Consider the following 21,361-nt stretch of genomic DNA (forward strand, 5'->3'; position numbering starts at 1 on the left):
CGGGGCAGCAGGCTCCCTTCTGCCAGGCCTCTGTGTGAGGGACAGCCCGACGGGCACTGCTGTGCCCGGCCTGAGCCCTTCCCTGCGCCCAGGGCCGGGCTGCCGCTGCAGGGAGCTCCGAGGTGTCCGTGTGGCCGCAGGCCCTGGCCCCAGGCTCTGTCCCCCGGCGCCTGTCCCAGGGGCCACAACTCCCGGGAGCCCCGGGAGGCAGCCCGAGGAGAGGAGGTGCCCCCGAGCTGTCCCCAGACTGTCCCCCGCCCCTCGCCGGGAGGCCGAGGAGCCCGGGGCACCCCCGGGGACAGCAGCCGCAGCGCCCCGGCCGCAGGGGACAGCAGTGGCACACACGCACACGGCCAGCAGCAGGAAGGCTCCGCACCGCAGCCTGCGGGCAGGGACAGCCCCGCGGGCAGCAGGACACGGGGCTGTGCCCGCAGCCCCTTCCCTCTCCGCTCGGAGCAGCGTTCCTGCCCGCGGGGCAGCAGCAGCGGCCGGGGGCCTCGGTGCCCCAACCCCTCGGCTCATCCTGGCAGGGCCACGGCCAGAGCTCAGCTGTGGAGAGGGACAGCAGCAGATTTAGAGTGGGGCTCTGCAGCTCCCACATCCCAGGCCCCGGCCCCTTCCCAAGCTCCCCATCCCCAGAGCTCCTTATTAAACCCCCTCCTGCTCCCCAGCAGCCTCCCGGCTCAGGAACGCCTGTGCCAAGCCTCAGCACCTCCTGGGAAGCTCCCAGGGCAGCACAGGGATGGAACCAGCCCTGGGCTCAGACACGGCCTCATTCCCTGCCCCAAACACCCACCTGGCCCCCAGAAACCTCCCCAAGGAGGGCCTGGACCAGCAGCACCCCTCACCCGGCAGCACCCCTCACCCGGCAGCACCCCTCACCCGGCAGCACCCCTGCAGAAGAGATCACCAAGGCCTAGCCAGAGCCTGCCTTTTATCTGGATTCCCAGCGGGAGGATGTGGCTCCGTTCCAGCTGTTCCCAATTAACACACAAACTCCTCTGCACTCTCCCAGGTGCAGCTGGAGGGGTCTCAGCTTCCCTCTGCTCCTCCTGCAGCACTCAGCAGCAGCAGGAGGCGCTGGGCCTGTCCCTCTGGGCAGGATGATCCCCAAACCCTGCTGCTGCTCCCAAAAACTCCCTGTTTGTGAGGTTGTGGCAGTGCTCACCTGCTGGGCTGCCCTGGCTGGGGCTGACAGAGGTGGATTGCAGCACTTGGCCTTTGGGATCAGGCAGGTTCTGTGCCTGGAGGGGGCTCACGAGGGGGAGGGACTCAGGGGCCCCACTGGGTCAGCCCAGGCTGCATCCCTGAGCACCCCAGACTCTCCTGCCCAGTTTCTGATGCTCAGACTCCCACCAGCACCCTCTTCCCAGGCTGTCACCTGGGGGGTTTGTGGAGCCTGGGATGTGCTCCTGTGGTGGCATCCTGGACACTGGATCCAGCCTGCAGTGATGGGACAGAGGGGCTGGGCACAGCACTCGTGGCTTATTGAAGTGCATCAGAGTTTGGGGACCCTCCAACCCCCCGAGATCCCGTTGTGCCCACACTGGGAAGCAGAAACAGAACCAGGGCATGTCTCGAAAGAAGCCAAACTCTTTTAAACCAGGTGAGGCAACTCTTCATATTACAAAAAAACTACATAAAGAGAAGGAACTTTTTTTCCTGGAACCTTATATATGTACAAAACCAACATTATTTACAAACACTGCTTTCTGAATCACTGTGCACAGGCATGGAGTGGTGGGGGGAGTGAGGAGAACAGCAGCATACCCCTTACCCATCCCATCCACAGCCACCCCATCCCCACAATAAAACAGGCAGGCACCACAGAAATCTCCCAGTAGGTCACACACCTTTTGGCTAAAATAAGTACAGTTTGGGTAGGGTCATTTCTACCCATACCCCCCACCCATCCCCCCATCTTCTTAGTTTAAAATAAATATCCCCTGTAGTGAAATGAAACTTGAGTAACCCTTGTTTTGTTCCTCCATGCCCTGCAGCAGCTTGAAGAACACCTGAGCAATGAGTTTTTAAGGCCTCTGTTGTGTACCCTGCTGCAGCCCCCCAGGGTGAGGGGCTGTCCCTTAGTGCTGGGATGCCAACGTCCCTCCTGGCATGCCCGTAGCCCTTTGGGATGAAAGGATCCCTCCTTCCAAGGTCTGGCACCAAGGTGGTCCCTAAACGTGCATCTCCCATGTTCTCCTTTGGGACAGGATCTGGGATGCAAAGCGATTTGGTTTTCTTTTCTTTAAGAGTCTTTAAACTTTTCTTGCAGCTTTTTAGTTTAAATAAAAAGACACATATAAATTACTATATTTAAAGAAAAGAACAACCCAAAACACGTGACCTGAAGGCAGCAGCTCCTTATAAAGGTAAATCCAGAACATTTGTAAAATGTCTTCATTTATGATAAAAAATCTTAGTTTCAAACTATGGAAGTCATCATTCCCTTGCCCTTGCTGCTGTGCCAGCTCTTTGTGGCACTATAAAGGTGAAAATCCCAGAGGAAGGGGATGGTTATTGGGAATGGCGTGGATAAAGCAGGAGGGGGGATTCAGAGAGGAGGAGGTGGGATGTCATCCTTGCAGTCCCTTTTTCCAAGGCTGGGGACGGTGCTGTGGCCATCTCCATGCTCCTCTTGCTCCAGCTCCTCTGGACCTCCAGCCATTCCCTCTCAGCTCACCAGGGCAATCCTGGATGAAGGCAGGGCATGCACTGGAAGATGATCCGCTCAAAGAAAAGCATCTCCAGCTGCTGTGAGGGGCTCGAGCCCATGTGTGGGCCTGGATAACCCTCCAGCAGCATCCCTCTGTGTGTCCCTGGAGCACTCTGAGCTGTCCTCCACCTGAGCAGCATCCCCAGAGGGTCCCTAGCAAGGTGTGGGCATCCTGGAGGAGCCTGATGCAGGTGGAGCTGAGCACCTGCCTGCAGGGCTGCTGGTGGTCTCAGCATCCATGGCTCTGGGGACTCAGGACCTTCCCATTCCCATCACCGTTTGGCTGTTGCCCTTGGCACATTCCTCAGTGCCTCCTTTCCCTTGGCTTGTCCATGGCTGTCACTTTGCCATCAGTTTTCAGTGCCTCCATGCCAGGGCTACCTGAGAGAGGAAGGAGTGGTTAGGGAGGGCAGAAACCCACATCCCGAATATTCCCTGCTCCAGCACGGCCCAGGGAGCAGAGCCTTCCCAGCCAGCTCCAGCTGCTCATCATCACATGAAATCCACACACACACCTCCACAAAACAACAAAACAATCCCATCAGTTCCTACCAACCCACGTGGAAGAGGAGTTACCTACTTGGAAGGCTAGCTGAGCTTAAACCTGGAAGAAATAAAGTTGCTGTTACTGGCCTTGAGCAGCAACAAAAGGTTATCTGAACAGAGCAGTGAAGTCACCAGCTGGATGGGACAGCCATGGGTCTGACACTGCTCCCGTGGATGGGCAGAAGTGGTCTGGAACTGTCTGAAACCTCCTCAATACCCCCAGGATAAGTTTTCTCCCTTCCAGCTGAAACTTGCCCCCTCCACAGCCCACAGAGGAAAAGCTGGGCAGAACCCTCGGGAGGACAGGGATGCTGAGGCACCTTTGGCTGCTCCCCAGCAGCAGCAGCAGCAACACCTGGAGGGCAAGCACAGCTGGAACATCCCTGGGAGAGCCCCAGGGACCCATCCCCAGGAGATGCAGGGCTACCTACCGAGCCGCTGCCGGATGGAGTTGTGCCAGTGCAGGTTGAGCAGGTCAGGGTAGATTTCAGGAAGCCACTTGATGGCCAGGAGCTTCAGCATGCGGGAGGTGCAGCTCTTCAGCTCCAGGTCCCTCAGGTGCCTCTCCTCCGAGAGGGTGGTGGGACGCAGCTCCACCTTGTGCTTCTGCAGCACTTGGTCCACGAAGCTCCCGGGCAGCGTTGGGAAGAGCTTCTCCTTCACCACGTGGATGGGGATGAAGATGGCTCCTGCCCGGACGACGTGGGGGAAAGGGCAAGCGGACATGAAGGTCTTCAGCTGGGAGAGCAGGTCAGTGAGGAGCCTGGCCACGTCCTGGAAAGCCAGCCAGATCTCCTTGCCGTTGCTGGGCTTCTGAGGACTGGGAGCCTTGGAGCCGTTCTTGGGGCGGGGCAGGGATTTGGGCATCTCTCCCAGCTCTTCTGCCCGCTCAGCTTTCTTCAGCCACTCCTGCAGGAGCTCCGGGGAGGAGCGGGACACTGAGCCTGAAATCGTGTCACAGAGCAAGGTGTGCAGGGAGGTGAAGTACTGCCCCGAGGGGGTCTGTGAGGGGAGAACACCAACCTTCTGGACCACCACCACCTTCTCCTCCACCGGAGTGGAGGGGGCATTGGGAACCAGGATCTGGGGAGGGTTTGGGGCCAGGATGATGCTGAGCTGGGGGCCAGGCTGTAGGAACAGGGGGGTGCTGGATGGAGAGGAAGCTGGGTGAGCTGGTGTGGGGGTGCTGCTGGGGGGGCTGGGTTGGGGGGCTTGAGAGCTGCCATCCTGCTGGGTGGGCTCAGTGCTGGCTGGGAGGGAGGGCAGCAGCTTGTATTTTTGGAACATGAAGTTGGCTGAGCTCTGGAAGCTGCTCTTGTCTCCAGAGTCCACCTCAGGCCCCCGTGGCTGTGCACCCTCTGCCAACCCCACCTTCCCTCCTGCAGCCTCTTTCTCCTCCTTATCATCTCGGTCCAGTGTCCCCTCCGCACAGCCAGGGGCTCTCTGGGTGTCCCCAGCTTCCACCAGTCTCTTCTTGAAGCTAAGGTCCAGCACCATTTCCTTAGGGGGTGGCTCCTCAGTGCCCACCCTGTCAGGGCTGCCCTCCTGAGACTCCAGCTCTTGGGCCTCAGCCTTTGGCTTTTTAGGGATGCTCCCGTAACAACTTTCCTCTTGGCTCTGCACTGCATCACTGCCTGACCTCAGGCTGGACACCACTGAGACGTCTCTGAGGGCAGCAGGCTCCTGGCTGCCACCCGTGTTTTGGGGTGAGGAGTCCTCCCACAGATGGTTCCTGCAGAACAGAATGGGGTCTGTGACCTTGGCCCTCTCCAGATACTCCTGGTAGGGTGCCAGGCTGAAGACATTGTGGATCACAGGCATTGGTGGGGAGGATGACAAAGCCTTGGTGTCCCTCAGCTCTTCCAGCTCTTTGACGGGGGTCACGGACAGAGAAGGGCGGAGGAGCTCCTTGGCTGGATCCTTGACCTTGCAGGCATTTTCTTCCCCTGGTCCCCCATGGGGGGTGTCCTGAGGGGCTGGGCTGCTCTTCCTCCTCCCTGGGCACAGGTGCTCCTCCTCCCTTTGCCTGGGTTTCTCCCAGCTCCCTCCTCTCTCGGGAAGTGTCTCAGCCAGTCCACCGGAGCCCCCAGAAATCCTCTCTGGGGTGCAGACAGGCTGGAAAGCGCTGCTGTGCCTCGGTGCTGCTCGCCACTGCGGACTGTCTGCCCCGTGCTGCTCACAGCCCGGCTCCGTGCCGGGAAAGGAGGCCTGGAACGCGGATGCATCGCCCGGGCTGATGGCAAACCCTGGGTACCCGGTGTTCCTGGGCAGCTCGGCATCCCTGGGTGCCTCAGCATCCCTCAGCGCTGCCCCCAGCCTGCCACCCGCTGTCCTCGGCACGTAGGGCTCCAAGGGGCTGGGAAAAAAACTGCTGGGATCTTGGGGCTGGAGGCAGGTGCCGGGAAAGGGCTCCCTGCTTGCCACGTAGCCAAAGCTGGGCAGGGCACTGGGCTCCCCGGCACTGGGAGCTGGGGGGTGGTAGAGGGGGCCAGCTCTGTGGGGTGACAGCGGGTAAGGGTGAGGTGGGTAGCACATTGCTGACCTCTCCTGCATCACTGGGCTGCTGTCAGGCAGCTGGAGCTTGGGCCAGGGGTCCAAGCTGAGGCTGGGGACCTCTGGCACCTTCTTCTGGCTCTGGGCAGAAGGATAACTTGCTTCCAGGAACGGGGTGCTGGGGGGTGGCCCAACGTTATCAAAGGTGACACAGTAGTGGGGTAAGGCAGCAGGGGAGCTCAGCTGCTCCCTGGAAGGCAGGGCCAGGCTGGAGGGCAGCAGCAGGAGGCTGTGCTCGGCGCAGGGATCGCTCCTGTGGGGCTCGCTGAGGTGCAGAGGGTGGGTGGCAGGGGGCAGGGCCCAGTTCGCCTCACCTGGTCGCTGCTTCAGGCTCTCTGCTTGTTTCCCGAGTAGCAGAGCCATCCTGGGAGCCAAGAAGGAGGCGGGAGCACCGTACACTGGCTTGGGGACTGCTAGGGGAACTGCCTTCTTCACCACCACCGGCTTCTTCACTGGCAAGGGGCACCTGGGACTGTCCAGCTTCTTTCTGGCCATCAGCTGCTCCTGTCTTATCAGGCTGCCCTTGCTCTTGTGGCTGCCCGGGGGCTGCAGCCTGGTGTCAAGGCTCTCTGGTGGGTATGGCAGGAAGCTCAGCAGTGTCCCCTCAGCTGGCACGGGCTGGCTCAGGGCACCGGGGCTGTAGTGCAGGTAGGCAGGCGTGGGGCTCCAGCCAGCTGGGGGCTGCTGCAGTGGGCAGGCAAAGTAGGAGCCCTTGTAGCTGAAATGGCTTGCAGAGCCCGGGTGGGGCACAGGGCTGCATGTGCCTGGGATTTGCCTGGGCAGGAAGCCGGTGGCAGGCTCCAGACGAGGCAGCTTCTTGAGAATCACAGGGTCTGCAGGCTGTGAGCACCGTTTTGAGGCCATTTATAGGTTGGTGCCAGTGTCCCCACAGGAGAGCTGAGCTGGCCTTCCTGCAAAAGAGAGAGAGTAAGTGTCCTGGTTTGAAGAGCAAAACCAGTGAGAGGCTCTAAGTCAGATATACAATTTACTAGGAAAAACGGAATGAAGAACTAAATACATACAATAGCACAAAAGAACAACTGACAGAGTTTTTGATACAACCTGACACTTGCTGGCTAGGGCAGTGGTGGCAGATATGGTTCTGTCCAAGCAGTGGTCCTGTAGACTGATGTAGTTTCTCTCTGGAGGTCCAGTGTAGAGAAGGTCTCAGCTGTTCCTCTTGGAAGACGGGATCTCCTTGCTGTCTGCACAACCCCGCTTATATCCTTGATGGCATCGTTTGGCTCCTCCCTCTGGGCGGAGCATCTCACAATAGAATGCTGTGATCTTATCAGTCATGTGGCCAAAAGAATGGGTCTTCCTGGAGGGACATCGTTTGGCTCCTCCCTCTGGGCGGAGCATCTCACAATAGAATGCTGTGATCTTATCAGTCATGTGGCCAAAAGAATAGCTCCTCCTGGGGGGCCTTATCTCTGAGTCACGAGATAAGGGACAAAAAAAACCTAGGAATTGCAGCTGGAGGTGGTAATGGAATTAACGTCAATATTATACCCTAGGACACCTTTAAACAACCTGGTGTTTGGTATTGCACAGTTTAAAACTGATAAAAGCCAAGCAAAGCTCAAAAGGCACAGCTGATGTGCTGTGGGCACTGCCCAGTGGATCATCCCGTAAGGATGGAGAGCAGGGGGAATCTGGCGGAGGAGTGAGTGCCACTTCAGGAGTGCGGGCAGAAAGGACGGGCAAGAACCGACAGGAGAGCGGCTGTTACCAGAGCCCCCTGTCCCTGTGGCACCGTCCTGCCATGCCACCAGACCTCCTCTGCCACCGGCAGCAGACGCGTTTGTGCTGCAGGCGAGCCCGCCCGTGTCGTGGCCACGGGAGCCATCGCTGTGCTCCGCGCTCCATATCGCCGGTGTCGGGCTCGGCACACCCCTGCCTGCGGCTGCAGCCCGGCCACCGCTCGGCACACCCGCCAACGCCACGAGCAGAGCCCAGAGGGAAGCGGCAGCCGGTGCTGAAGCGCTGGTGGGAGGTTGCTGGTGCCCAGGACCACGGGACATGGTACCCTGCCACATGCACAGCCAGGGCTCGAGAAGTCCAAGGGACGCTTTTCATTATTAAGCTCACAACATCCTAACGGAGGGAAACCAAGCTATCACACTCTTGCTGACCCGTGAGAGAACGCTTCTGCCACACTGCCGGTATCGGTCACCAAATCTGCCTACAATCTGGTCAGCTTCTGGAGGCAGGTAAAGCTGATTGCCGTTGCGGATGGGGATCTCAAAGGTGCGGAAAATATCTCTGTGCCCGTGCCCCCACTGCCATCGACTGACTCACAGCCTGCGGGTGGGATGACTGGTGCTGACACCTGACAAGTACGTTTCCCTAAATGACAGGTCCTCTCTGAACTGTGCCAGCCGGGCTCCAAACACACACTGTGGTCTCTGGCAGTAGCAAGGATGTTAGTGTTTCTTACTGCCAATGAGATGACACCTTCAGATATTAAACAGACAGTGAAGCTGCTTCGTACCTCAGTTCAATGCATGATGTTCGAGTCCACCTGGCAGCGATATGCAGAGGATCGAGGGCAGCGCAATTTAGAGGTACTGCAGCAAGATCCACCCTTTGGGGCTGGGGATTCTCAGCTTATGGGACTGCCCCCCGTTGACAATCCTCAGTTAAAGGCACGCCTACGTCCTTGAATATTAGTACAGGCAAAACACTTGGGGATACAAGCCCTGCTGAATGTTGCAGACATGGCCACACCAACCCAGAGGTATTCCATGATCAAACAGGGCCTCAAGGACCCATACATGCAATTCATAGAGAGGACACGAAATGCTGTCACAATCTGCTAGTACAAGCAGGGGTTGTGATGGTTTGTTTTACCAATCTCAGAGTGCAGAAGACACACAGCAGGGGCTTTCAGTATTAATCAAAACAAATGCACCTTTTATTGAGTGCCCACAGCAAATGTGATAGAAGGATTAGAAAGGAGATAAAAGCTAGATAGAGAGAGAGAAAGAGGTGGGAGGGGGTAAGAGCTACCAACAGACACAAAATCCTCGTCGTCCAGCCAGCCAATAGGTCTGCCTTGTCACATCAGGGAGAACCTCAAACTCTTTGGTTAACTCAGGGGTCTTTTATAGTCTTCTGCCAGGGCGGGGGAACAGGAAGGTATGTGGAGGGAACAGGTACAGGACAGTGGAGAATCAGTCCATTGAGAACAAGTACAGACAGTCCAGTTCCGAACAGGACAAACCAGTCCCAGCAGTGAGCAGGACCCATTGTTTCACGGTTCCCATGGGAAAGCAGTCTTGGTCCAGCGAGCACATCTGCAGGTAACACTTGGCAGACATCCCACTTCAGTCAGGCCAGTGCCCCTGTGTTAGAATTTCAAGGGTCGCAGTCCTTAGGGGGGCTTCAATCTGCATTCTTGATGGTGCTCGTGAGGCAGACGAGGGATCTTTGAACTGTCTCTTACAGATGCCATGGAAAAGCAAGTAATAAATAATGATGCAAGAAATCAATTAATTGAAAATTGGCATGGGATAGTGCAAATGAGGACTGCAAAAGGGCTATAGATTTATTACCAAAAGAAAATCCATCCTTAAATAAGTTAATTAATATACATGCTAAAATTGGGGCTGAATCAGAGAGTATTGCTTTGTTAGCTGATTCTGTCTTGGTTTGAAAGACAAGTGTCTGCTAATGAAGGAAGGAGTCTCCCTTGAAATGGAAAATGTAAACCCCCTCTCTACAATTGTTACAGTTTAGAATTTAAGGGGCTCTCAGGCAAAGATATGAGAATAGATATAGCAGTTCTTCACTGGTATGTATAAATTTTAAAAATCCCTACAATTTAATAGGAAAAGTAAAGTAAAATGCAGTAGTACCAAAACAAAACCCCACTGACAGAGTCAGAATTTGACTTGACACACTGGGGTCAGGGTGTTGGTAGCAGTCCGACTAAGTGGTGTCTGCAGTCTTCCTCAAGTGACAGGTGTGGTTCTGTTGAAGCAGTGATCCTTTAAAAGGCTGTCGTTTTCCTCTGAAGATCAAGTGGTGAAGTAGAAGGGTCTGGTCTTCCTCTGGGAATCCAGTGGAAAAGGCTGCCTGTGGTGTTTGAAATCTCAGATTATATCCAGGTAGGAATGCTTGGCTTCTTCCACTGGGTGGGGCATCTCACAATGGGATGATGTAATCTTATCAATCCTGCAGTGACACTCAATGGCCCATTGACAGAAGATATCTCCCCAAGGGAGGGTGAGTCATGGAAGAGATAAAGAACACTGCCCCGCCTGGTTTTAACAGATGGTGACAGAATACCATAGAATGCTTCTGGGGACATCTTGCATTGCAACTGAAGGTAACACACCAATGTTATGGCTGTGGGCAACAAGGTCATGTAAAAGCAAACTGCCCCTGTAAGTCTAACCCACTTGGGACAGATCAAAAGCAGAGGCATGATAGTTTTTAAACTTTAACAGTTTGTAAGAAAGTTAAATGCAATTTTCTTCGTTTGCGTAATTGGGTTATGAATGTGAATAGTGTGTGGCATACCACCCTGAGACGCCATGCTTGATGGCTCTCAGACATGCTTGAAAAATCCTTTTTGAAGGTATGTGGAATAGACAACAACTGCTAAGGCTAGACTTGTCAAGCTGGATGCAGAGCCTCACCAACCTAGGCTTATTATTTTTATCAATTATTTTGGACATAGTGCAGTGTTTATCATCCTTTTTGCAAAGGGCCCTGCAGGAGATGACAAACATTGCCTTGCCTTTAAAAACAGAAAGGGGAACCTGTGGTGGTTAACAGCTTGCCTGGAGGTCTCAGAGTTATAGGTAACCCTAATACCTCAACCAGTCTAGGGTGCTGGGGAATCTAATCTAGACAGTTATGGACACAGACCACTATTGGCCAGTAAGCCAGGTGGTAACTAAATTCAGCCAATCAGGACCATATGCATCCATGTGCATCATATTTCTGAAAAAGCATAAAGGGAACTGCACCCAAAATGATCTGCTGCCACATGAACCTCAAGTGTCAAGTCATGTGCCCATCCTGACTGCTAAAGGAGGACAGCCCAGGTCCTTGTTAAACGATCTTTGGGGCCTGATTAGAGTGAGAAAATTAATAATTGGGATTGATACATACATACATATATATATAAGGTTTATTTTATAACAATTTGGTTGCAGTGAAGCTGTTTTGGTTATTGTCTACTGTAATATGGCAATATAAAAGCATAAAAATAACACTTCAAAAATGCCTAAGGAAAAGAAAGAGAAGGGTAAGAGCAGAAGGATCCCACCACCCATGGATCTTCCAACAAGACTGGGAGGTTCCAATTCCACTGTGATGATCTATCTGGGGTGAGGGAAGTGCAGGAAACACAAATTCCATGGGTTGATAAAATGCTCAGTCTTGGTGGAAACGTCCAGGTACCTCTCCTGGGGCAGGGAGTTTTACTCTGGATGATGTCACCTCGGTGTGTTTGTTTGCCTGTGACACTTGGAAGTGTAGGTGCACTTGAGAGGCCAATGATGGCCCAGCAGAGGGGATGAAGATCTCCAGGCTAACCCTGAATGTCCCGGGAAGGGGAGTTTCAGCAGCTGAGCCACAAGAGCAGGGACACTGGCAGCACCAAAAAGCACCGTGGCACTGGGCAGGATTTGTCTCTTATCAGCCTCTGCCCTTATCTTGTCCAACAGGTAACTGCAGCCCCATGGGGGTGTGCCCTGTGCACCTGGGCAGTCCCTGCAAGTGCTCCATTGTTTGAGGCATTAACCATTGACATTCCAGCCTCTTGCACCACCCCGACCCAAACATTCCATCAGTTCTCCTCTGCTGCTGCTCACGCCAAATCTCCCACAGTGCTGATTTTCAATATAATGGGACAGAAGATCTTGTGATGTTTTGTTCAATTACTTTGTCCAGATTGCTCAGTTCTCCTGTTAATATCTCTGAAAAATGCAGCCTCATCATCATAGATTTCAAGCCTTCAGAGGCAGAACATGGAAGGTTAGTGCATCTCTTTTTTGTTCCAAATATACATAAATCCTTGCACAAACTCCCAGGATAAGTTTGGTTGAAACACAGTTTTACTTCTGTAACATAAAAAGCTTTTCCCACATTTTTTTTTTCTAGTAAAAAGACAAAATAAACTTAGCAAAAGTAGCAAAGCGTTAAACTTGTTTGACTAATATTTGGACTCCAAACAAGTTACTTCTGATGAAAACACCAATAAAACAACTATAATTATATCTGATAATCTTGGCACGAATTTTCAGTGCATCAGGCAGGCTTTGGCTCAGGACAGGGAATCTCTGCACATCCGAGTCCATTTCCACAGGGAATGTCACTGCAGGGCCAATAACTGTGTGTGCATTAATTGGAGGTGCACAGTCTTCTGTACACGTCCCACAGCGTGGCCAGTCCTGAGGGCTTTCATTGTGCAGGGATCTCCCTTCCCACAGGATGCCACCCTCCCTGCCAGCGGGGGAGTCCTGGGAGGCTGGCAGGGCTTTTCTCCATCCCTCTCCTTGGAAAAGTCCTGGGCAGCTCTGGCTGCTTTGGTTCTAGAGCTCAAAGAGCCTCTGCTGCAGGCAGCAGGGAGCAAAGCTGGGTCAGCTCAGGTGAGGAGCCAGCAGACACAGACATCGAGTGCCCCAAATTCCCATCCCGGCTTCACCTTGTAAAGCAAAGTGAGGTTTTTAGGGCCAGGCAGCAGCTCAGCCTCTCCTCAGGGGATTTGGGGCTGCTGTGGGGTGGGGCTGGCCCGCAGGGACAGGCGGTGGTGCCAGCAGGAGGAGCTGGCAGCCTGTCCCAGCACAGCCCTGCATCCCAAGAACCCCAGGTGTTCCCTGAGCTCACCTGGCACCACCCAGCGTCTCCTGAGCATCCCACTGAGACACCTGACCATCACCTGAGCCCCAGGAGCAGCACTGGAGCATCAGCCAGGATCCCCCAGCATCACCTGAGCATCCTGTACATCACCCAGGCAGCCAGGACAAACCTGAGCATCACTCAGCACCCTCCCAGCATGGCCAAATGTCACCCCCTGTCACCCAGCACGGCCCAGCAACCCCAAGCCCAGGGATGGACTCCCTGCAGGAGGATCTCTCCAGTTGTGGCTGTTTTTTTCCTCCTTTTGCGGCAGCGTTAGCAGAGGAGCCAAGGAGGAAATGGAGGAAGAGCACGTGGAGATAAGATAAAAGCCACATCAACAGCAGGGGAAACACAGTAGATATGGGGGGAGACTTGTGGGGGAGATAAGGGAGCGAGCCCCTGGTGCTGCTGCAGCTCTGCCAGGAGGGGACCAGAGCTCCCCAGCCCTGCCCAAAACAGCACAACTGAGGCTGCACCCCTCACTGAGCCCTCGCGGTGGGTTTCTCATGCCAGCTTCAGCAATTCATCACTTCCCAGGAAGGACACTGCTTCCCTGGAATCCCCTGGAAACCCCCACGGGAGCCGCGGGGCTTCCCTCCCTGCTTGCACCCTTGGAAGCAGCTCCCCCACATCAGTTCCCACAGTTTTATCCTCAGGATAATTCCCCGGGGTCATTCCCAAGACATGCAGTACCAGTGAAGGTTGCCAGCACTTTGATCCAGGCAAAACAGCTCCCTTCAAATGGAAGCAAGCTTGAAGAAAGCCCAGGCTGGATTATTTTCCTTTCAAAAGGGATCTCTAGGGAGGCTGGCGTTTAAATCCATTTCCCTGGGGAATGCAGGCATGGGATCCCTTCCCAGCTGTGGCAATGTTGGGGGTGGACAAGCTGGGACAGAAATCCAGCATCTTGTGAGTCCCGAAGTTTCCCCGCTGCTTCTTCCCTTTCGCTGAAGCCCCGGGGATCTGCAACTCCCCACCGTGGGGGGATTGTGACACTGGCCCCGCCGTCACCTCGGGATCGGGTGACACCACCGGCCACCATGCAGTCGCTCTGTTTCACCCAGCTCCCAGTTAAATTCGGGCTGGAGGGCGGCAGAGCAGGACGAGTGATCCCACTGCAGGCCCGGAGCCGGCACAGGGAATGTCTGATAGGGCTGAGCTCATTGACCAAATTCGGGAGAGGAGCTCCCTCTCTCCATGAAATCCAGCGGCATTTTGCCCAACCAGCGCCATCCCCACAGCTGCACCACGCCAGGAAAACTGCTCTGCTTTGGCTGTCACCATCAGCCTTTTCCCCCTGGGAATATCCCAGCCAGCGGGGGAGGAGGGGGACACGTGGGAATCAGCGCTGGAGATGCTTGCGAGAACCCCAACACGTGCAGCCAGGAATTCCAAAACCCCACAGCTGGGAAAAGCAGCGGGTGGAATAAACACAGCCCGTTATTGCTCTTCTTTAATCTTCTTTTCCTTTTTTCCCCTCTTCCCTCTTTTCAGGGCTTTTCCCACACGGGGCCGTTTGGCCGGGAGGAGTAAAAGTAAAACCAAGCGCAGAGGGAACCCGCGCCACCAGCAGCGAAACCTCCCTGAGAAGCTCCCGCGGGAGCCTTGCCTGCCGCCTTTCGGGTGTCCAAAGGACACGGGAGGGCTCCCGCTGCTCCTCGGCCTGCCAAGGCCGCTGGGAACACCTCAGACATCTCTTTTTGCCCCGACAGCTGCCAGCAATGCGCCCGTGTGCGCTGTCAGCGGGGCTCGCCGGCATTTCCTCCCCGCGATGCGATGCCCGGAGCGGAGCCTCTCCCCGCAGCCTCCCGCCTCCTCCATCGCCACGCGATGCCAAAACCAGCCGCCAGCCCCCGGCCAACCGCAGCAATCGAGCAAGAAAATCTCCCAGACCCGCTGCCAGGCAGCAGCCCCAGCCCCCGAGGTGCTGCGGCACGGGGGGTCCCGGGGTCTCCCCGACTCCAGCGGGAAGGAGGCGATTCCCCCGGCCCTTCAATCCTGCTTTCACAGCCTCGGGGCTTTGGGATCCCGCCCAGGAGGTCACCATTCCCACGTCCGGCGGGTTCGGACGAGCTCACCGGCATCGCTCCCCACAGCTTCGGTCATTTGGGGCAACAAACAAGAGGCGTCCGCCGTCCCCGCTCCCTCATTCCGCTTCTTGTCCCTTTTCCACCAAGTCTGCAGCTCCCGAGCTCCTCCCAGGCGGGCAAAAGCCCAGCCGGAGCCTTCCCGTGGACCAAGCCAGCTGCTTTTTAAGGCAGTATCCCTCTGGAACGCACGCACCAAGCCACGGCTTGTCTGCGATTAAAGCCGAAACCCCCCTCCCGCCAAGGAATATTCACTTTTATGTAAAAAACCCAAAACTTCAGGGAGCCATGGGCAGTCACCAGAAGGGCTCCGGGGCTGCGTCCCCTTCTACTCGGGGGATTCAAACCCCTCCAGAAGGCATCGATCCCGTTCCGGCCCATCGATGTCACTCACATCCCACGCTGGCCACGGTCACGGCTGGGACTCGCAGGCCCCCGCCAGAACACGAGCTGTGGATGTGGCAGGGCTGGGTGGCCGTGGCCACCTCTGTCCTTCTGTCCCCTCCGCACAGCCGCGGCCACCGCATCAGTGCGGGCAACACTCCGGCGACCCCCAGAATCAACCTCTCGCAGGAGCTGGAGCGCGCTCGGGCTGCGAATCAGCCGCAGGATCCCAGGTGTCCATAAATGGGTAAAACCCCGGGATCCGGAGCCTGGAACCCGTTTTTGCTGGCACGGCCCGAGGAGAAGCAGACGATCCCGAGGGAGGCGTGCAGGGGTCCCGCCCTGCTCGGGGCTTGCACCCGCCGAGGGAGCCCAAGGCGAGCGCGGCGCTGGCCGGGGGTGGCCCCGCCGCGCTGCCCCCGCATCCTCCGCTCCAGCGCGGCTCCTGCGGGACGCGCATCCCTCCGGGCCCGCACTCACCTGCGGCTGCGGCGCGGCGCCTCCCCCGGCGCATCGCTGCGGGCTCGGCTGGGGGCTCGGCGCGGACGGGGGAACGGGGGGCGCTGCCCCTGCTCGGCCGGCAGCCCGCCTTGTGCGGAGGAAGTGGGAGGAGGAGGAGGAGGAGAAGGAGGAGGGCTGGGTGTGCGTATGGGCCGGCCGGAGGAGGGGAGGGGATGGGACGAGACAGCAGAGGACAGCCCAGGCAACGTGCGCTGAGCTGGTCGGGACTCTGTCCCCGCGCTCGGATCGGGGACACCCCCCGAGTTATGGGGGATACCCGCAGCCGGGGAGCCGCTGTAGGGAGGGTTCCCCGTTGCCGCGAGCCCCCCGTTATAGAGGAGGGGCCGCATGGAGAGCCCACCGTGAGGGGGGAGAGTTATTAAGAGCAGCCCTCATTGTATTGCGCCTCATTAAAGGGTCCCCCATTTTGTGGAGCCAGTGAAGGGGCCACCATTTCAGGCAGTCCCCATCAGGAACGAGCCTCCCATTTAGGGGGGACCCCGTTAGAGAGGGGCACTCTCCTTACAAGCAGTCCCCATGAGGGAGGGACCCCCTGAAGGACCCCCCCACTTACCGGCAGTGCCCATTCGGGACATGCCCCCAAATACAGGCACCCCCATAGGAGCGGACCCCCATCGAGGGGATCCCCCGGTGCAGGTGTTGAGGGTGAAGTCACGGCTCACGGAACACCATGCGGCTGTAGAACACCGAGGGCCCGGCATCAAGTCCGGACCGCCCAATCCAGTTCAGGGGCTCCACGGCCGCCTGAGTAACAAATTGGTCAAAAACACGAGCACAGATCACCCTGACAGCGAAGCCCTTCATATGTAACATTTTGTGATGAATTGGCGTCTCTAAATAAAGGCGTGTATCATCTTGAGCCAGGAGTGCCCCTTAGACGGATCCACCCGCCCTGTATCCGGGAGGATAAAAACGTCAGCTTCCTACAACTCCAGCGGTGTTAAGGGGTTTTATTTCCTAATTTCGGTGACACCGGCAGTCCCCATGAAGAGGATCCCCCATTGCAGCCCATGCATTGTAAGGATTTCTGTGAAACAGGAGCTCCCCCGTTGCAGAGCACAGAGGAGCCTTCCCCAGGCTGAACCCAGCGGGATGTGGCCGGAGGTCCGGCTCCGGCCGGACACAATTCCCTGTGTCCACAAAAAATCGCTTTCCCATCTCGTCCGCAGGGCCAGGGATCCGCCGGCAGCCTAGGGTGGGCTGGGGTTGGCTTCCGAGTCCTCTCGGAGTCCGTCCCGCCCCAAAGCAGAGCCCCTCCTCCTGCATTTAACCCCTGCCAGCCCCAAGCATTACCACGGAGCCTTTATCTAAGGAGCCGCGTCTGGAAAAGTCCATGCAAACATTCCCAGACTAATCATTAACCCTCATAAAAGGCACGTAAATATGATTAACACAGTGACACAGATCCTGGCAGATTAAGTGCGTTGCCCAAGGCCGTGGAGTGAAGCAGTGCCTCAGCTCCCTCAGGCAGTGAGAAATAAGTCAAAAAGAAATCATTCCCCTTTCTTATTACTTCATTGGACAAAGACCGAGAAAGAAGGGTTTAAATTCTCCTTTCCTTGGCCTCACAAGCATTATTTTCCACTTAAAGCTTTAATTTATAGCAGTTTTGTGGCAGCAGCAAAGAAAACAAGGATCTGGGAGGAGCTAGTGTGAAATTCCCAGTCCCTTGGCTCCAAAGTTTACACACCATTGCTTTGTCTGGGGCTCATCGATCAGGTGTTGCCATTAATATTTTCTTTGGTCAAATGGTAATGAAATTACAGAATAGTTATTACATTCAATTATGAGATGTTACATATTAGTGTGCAACACAGAATAGTTAATATATATTAAAACAAGCAAATGGGTGGACAATACAGGTTGTTATTTAGTGTTATGGGCATTAAAACTATCAGTGTTAATTTTTACCTGACTGAATAGAATCACAATTCCCTCAAAATGGCAGATAATCCCTTTAAGCTTGATTTGGCTCATACATTTACATAACTTTACTCAAGAAGCACCTTTCCTCATCCTGGTTTGGCCACATCCCTGCTGCATCCAGCTGGACTCTGAAAGCTAAATTTCTACATTTTCTCACTCTTGCATTTCTCTGGCACAGAGAGGGGAGTTTTTACCTGCTATCTCAGCAAATACCTGCTTGCTGTTTTGTTCTTTTTCCTGTGAATTTCCTTCTCTCAGCTTCATGTGTGGTTCATCTCTGCCTTAGTGACTGCAATGGTCTGAGCAGCTCTTTGCTGAGATATCAAACCTGCTGGCACAGGAGACATCAACTTAAAAAAAAAACAAACAAACAAACTCATTGTTTAAGTTTATTTTTATATTAATTTTTAAAGACTTAGGAGTGTGTCTTTGGGGGAAAGGTGAGTGGTGATTCCCACTCAGGGCATGGCCATTCCCACCCTTTTTGCCCCTCCAGCCATCAGCATCCTCTATGTTTTGTACCCAGTGATGGGAGCAGCCCCAGAATCCCCACAGGGTTTGCTGTGAGCCCAGGGAGGTGAGGATTTGACTGATTCACTCAAATTTTAGCCATGTGGTTTTCAATTCTCTTTTTGAGGCTTCTCAGCCTCAGCATCTCCGTTCAATCTGATGTTTGCTGGGCTGTGGCTTCCCCTAAGTGCTCAGGAAACCTGCTGTTTTCACATTGTCACTGCCTGCAGGGTCCCCAAATTCCCTGTGCCTGTGGGACACCCATCCTGGGCTTCACCCTGGCAGACACAGGGATGTGGGGGCTCCAGGTGGGATTATGGGCATCCAGGCAGCACTCAGAGTTTATTGCTGCTCCCCAGCCACACTGCTTCTCCCATACCCCAAAAAGGGTCAGTTCTTGTCCCAGCTTTTGCTCCCCAGTTTGTCCTGGTGCTATTTAAGCCCCCCAGTAGGATTTAACCCTCTCTAGGAGGGCAGAACCCACAGTGAAGCTGGTCAGGGGTTTGAGTGATGGAGAAATGTGGGTGGTCCCCACCTCACAGGCCTGTCCACTGCCTCTTCCTGTGTCAGATCTGTCCAGTAATATCTACCCTCATTCATTTCCCTCTTTTTTTCCCCTCTTCTCCTTGATTTGCTTCCCCATAAAGTCCTGCTTTAGTTTCAGGAGAGATGAGCTACTCAACTGATCTCCTGGTGACAGGGAGAGGAGGGATTTAAAGGTCACCAGCTGCCACAAACCCCACAGCTTCCCTGGTTTTAAACACAGCAGCCCTCCAAAATGACCTTGGGTTTGCTCCTATGGACCAGAGAACCCCATTCCACACCTCAAATCATCTGGCAATCCCCCAGATTATCCAACAGAGCCAAAACAGAGATGGTTTCTTTGGCTCAGGAGCCATTTGGAGGGGAGTGGGAGGTGGGGTCCTCCTCTAACAGCTGGAACACATCCCACAAATGAAATGAAGGCAAATCCCCTCGGTCCCCCCAAAAAAATCCCCAAATTCTATCCCACTGCAAGGAATTTGGGACACCAGCATCTGTTGCTCTGTCCAAGAGGACAAGAGGGAACTTTATCCCACCCCACCATCCCCAGGGCTCCTGCCAGGGATTTCCTGGCCTTGTTAGCAGCTCTCACCTTGGAGACATCCTTGGTGCAGCAGCACCCCTGATGAGGCTCTAATTAGTGAGCTAATTGGAATAAGAGAGCTGTACAGACAGTCCAAATTTCCCATGCACAGCCTGGCTGGAGGAGAGGGACAGAGGAAAACAGGGATGAAGGGATGGAGTGGTGGAGGGAAGATTAAGGAGGGAGGGCTCCCAACAGCTGCCATTGTGGCTAAATTTAAAGTACACTTATTGTGAAGAGAGGAATCCAGGTTTCCTCATCCCACTCATTTCTTCTGGAGCCAAGAAGGAGTTGAAGCCTTGGAAGCTGCCAGCTCCATCCAAGCCTCCAAGTGACTGCTGGCAGCGAGAGGAGACCCAAACATCCTCTGAAATATCCACTCCCACATCTCTCCCTGTCTGGGAAATCAGATTCCACACTCTGAGGGTTTTTTGGGGTGGGTCTTTACAGCTTCTCCCACCCCTCTTTGCTCTGGATCTCCTTCTGTCGAGGCTAAGATCCCCTTTTTAGGTTGAACTAGGAGAAAATTATGTCTCGAACTGGATGATTTTTGAATTCCCTTACAACCCAAACCATTCTATGATTCTAAGAAAATATGGCACGGGCAAGTCTGGTCGCTCATCCAACATTTTTCCAGCTTTATCTCCTTCAAAACTTTGATTTGGATCCTGACAGGGCCTACAGTTATTGGTAAATAAATAAAAATCTTAACCTACTCTGCTTGCTGCCCCAGGAAAGCAATGAAGACAAGGCCCAGCAACCCAGAGATGCAGGTAGCTTATTATCTCTAGATAATTATCCTTAGGTAATGAGATATCCAAGCCCCAGCAAGAGCAGAGTGGGAATAAATCCCCAAGGAACATGAAAGATCATCACATTCCCACCCAGAATCATGGAACTGAGCAGACCCCACCAGCCAAGAGGGTTTTTCTCTGGTAAATCATTCCCTCAGCAATCTGCTCTCCAAGGAACACTAAAAACAAAACTAATCCTGTTCTCCCAGGAGGAGGAATCCAAAAATAACCCTGTGGATGAATGAGCAGCACAAAGCCAAGTGCTGAGGCTCGGGTTGAGTTTGGGAGCTGAAAGCTTTCCAGCTCCATGTTCCCACTTGAATTACTGCCCAGGCATTCATTCACGCGCCGCTTCTGCACTTCATAATAAAAAAGCCATGGTGTTTCTTTTTGCTTTTGTTTCCCAGTACGGGAGGTGAAATCCTGCAAAACCCTGGAGGAGGATGCAGGGAGGGAGAAGCCCCTTAGAGCAGCCCACAGGCTGATGGAACCCATCCAGAGCTGAGGAAAGCCACTTGTGCATCAGGACACGGGCCTGGAGCCCACGGCTCCAGCGCTGAATTCCCGGCTGGACTTGCTAAGCTTGGCACGTTTGGATGCTCCTCTGTGGGAAGTCCTGGCACGGTGGCAGCACTGGGGATGCTCCTGACACACTCCCTGCTCTCTCAGCAGGCAGGGTGCAGGCGCTGGGGTGGCTCACCTGCTCCCTGCCTGCAGGAAGGAAACACCCCCAAACCCAAGGATGGATACCCATGGAACATCCAGGCCAGTGCCATGGCAGTTTCTCAGGAGCATCCATCCCTGTGAGCCCCACCTCTGCATCCTGCCCTTCCACTGGGAAGCAGCCCCCTACCTGGGTTTATTCCCTGGGCACCTCCAGGGACACCCCAGCATTCCTGGTTCAGAGGAAGAGCAGCCAGTGCAGGGAAACCACCTTCTCAGTGCTGTGTGGTGAGGAATAGCCCTGTGGTCTCGGAACAGCCTTGGGTGTGGTGACAGCCGACTCAGGGGAGCTGGTGAGCTGCCCTCAGCTCTGGCCGGCAGCAGCTGTGCAGCCCCAGCCACAGAACACTGGGATGAGCACACACGGGAGGCAGCCCCGTGCCCAAGCACCCCTCACCTCCCTGGGCTCCCAGACGAAGCCGAGTCCCTCTGTGGGGACATCAGCAGTGCCTGTGTTTGGGGAGCCGGCCTCAGTGGCACAGCTGGGATTGGGGTGCCATCCCTACTGCCCAGGGAGTCCCACATCCCCAGGGATCCTTCCAGAGGCTCTGGACCCGTGGATCTCAGGGATCTGCACCTTAATAAGCACCATGATGTAACTCTGAGTAAGCCTTGC

The 21,361-nt window shown here is 55.1% G+C and overlaps 1 protein-coding gene across 3 annotated transcripts; it reads right to left on the minus strand.

The window, feature by feature from the left end:
- Nucleotides 1-1,575: 1,575 nt before the first annotated feature.
- Nucleotides 1,576-15,736, minus strand: LOC144246947 (uncharacterized protein C15orf39 homolog). 3 transcript variants are annotated; one of them, XM_077785837.1, is made up of 3 exons: nucleotides 15,625-15,736; nucleotides 3,694-6,726; nucleotides 1,576-3,093 (listed from the first exon to the last, which is right to left on the minus strand). In XM_077785837.1, exons 2-3 carry the CDS (start codon nucleotides 6,677-6,679, stop codon nucleotides 3,074-3,076), a joined length of 3,006 nt encoding a protein of 1,001 aa, XP_077641963.1. In that variant the 5' UTR covers nucleotides 6,680-6,726; nucleotides 15,625-15,736; the 3' UTR covers nucleotides 1,576-3,073. The 3 variants fall into 3 exon arrangements, with proteins under 3 accessions (XP_077641963.1, XP_077641961.1, XP_077641962.1); XM_077785835.1 differs by having other exon boundaries at nucleotides 3,690-6,726; XM_077785836.1 differs by lacking the exon at nucleotides 15,625-15,736 and having other exon boundaries at nucleotides 3,690-12,610.
- Nucleotides 15,737-21,361: the final 5,625 nt, after the last annotated feature.

Source organism: Lonchura striata, chromosome 11, assembly GCF_046129695.1.
Source record: "Lonchura striata isolate bLonStr1 chromosome 11, bLonStr1.mat, whole genome shotgun sequence".
Taxonomy (NCBI): domain Eukaryota; kingdom Metazoa; phylum Chordata; class Aves; order Passeriformes; family Estrildidae; genus Lonchura; species Lonchura striata.

Excerpts from the sequence above, each read along its gene's own strand:
- LOC144246947 (XM_077785835.1), bottom strand. The coding sequence starts at position 6,679 with ATGGCCTCAAAACGGTGCTCACAGCCTGCAGACCCTGTGATTCTCAAG. Across the intron at positions 3,094-3,689 it reads ATCCGGCAGCGGCTCGGTAG|CCCTGGCATGGAGGCACTGA; the intron begins GTAGCCCTGCAT and ends TCTCTCAGGTAG.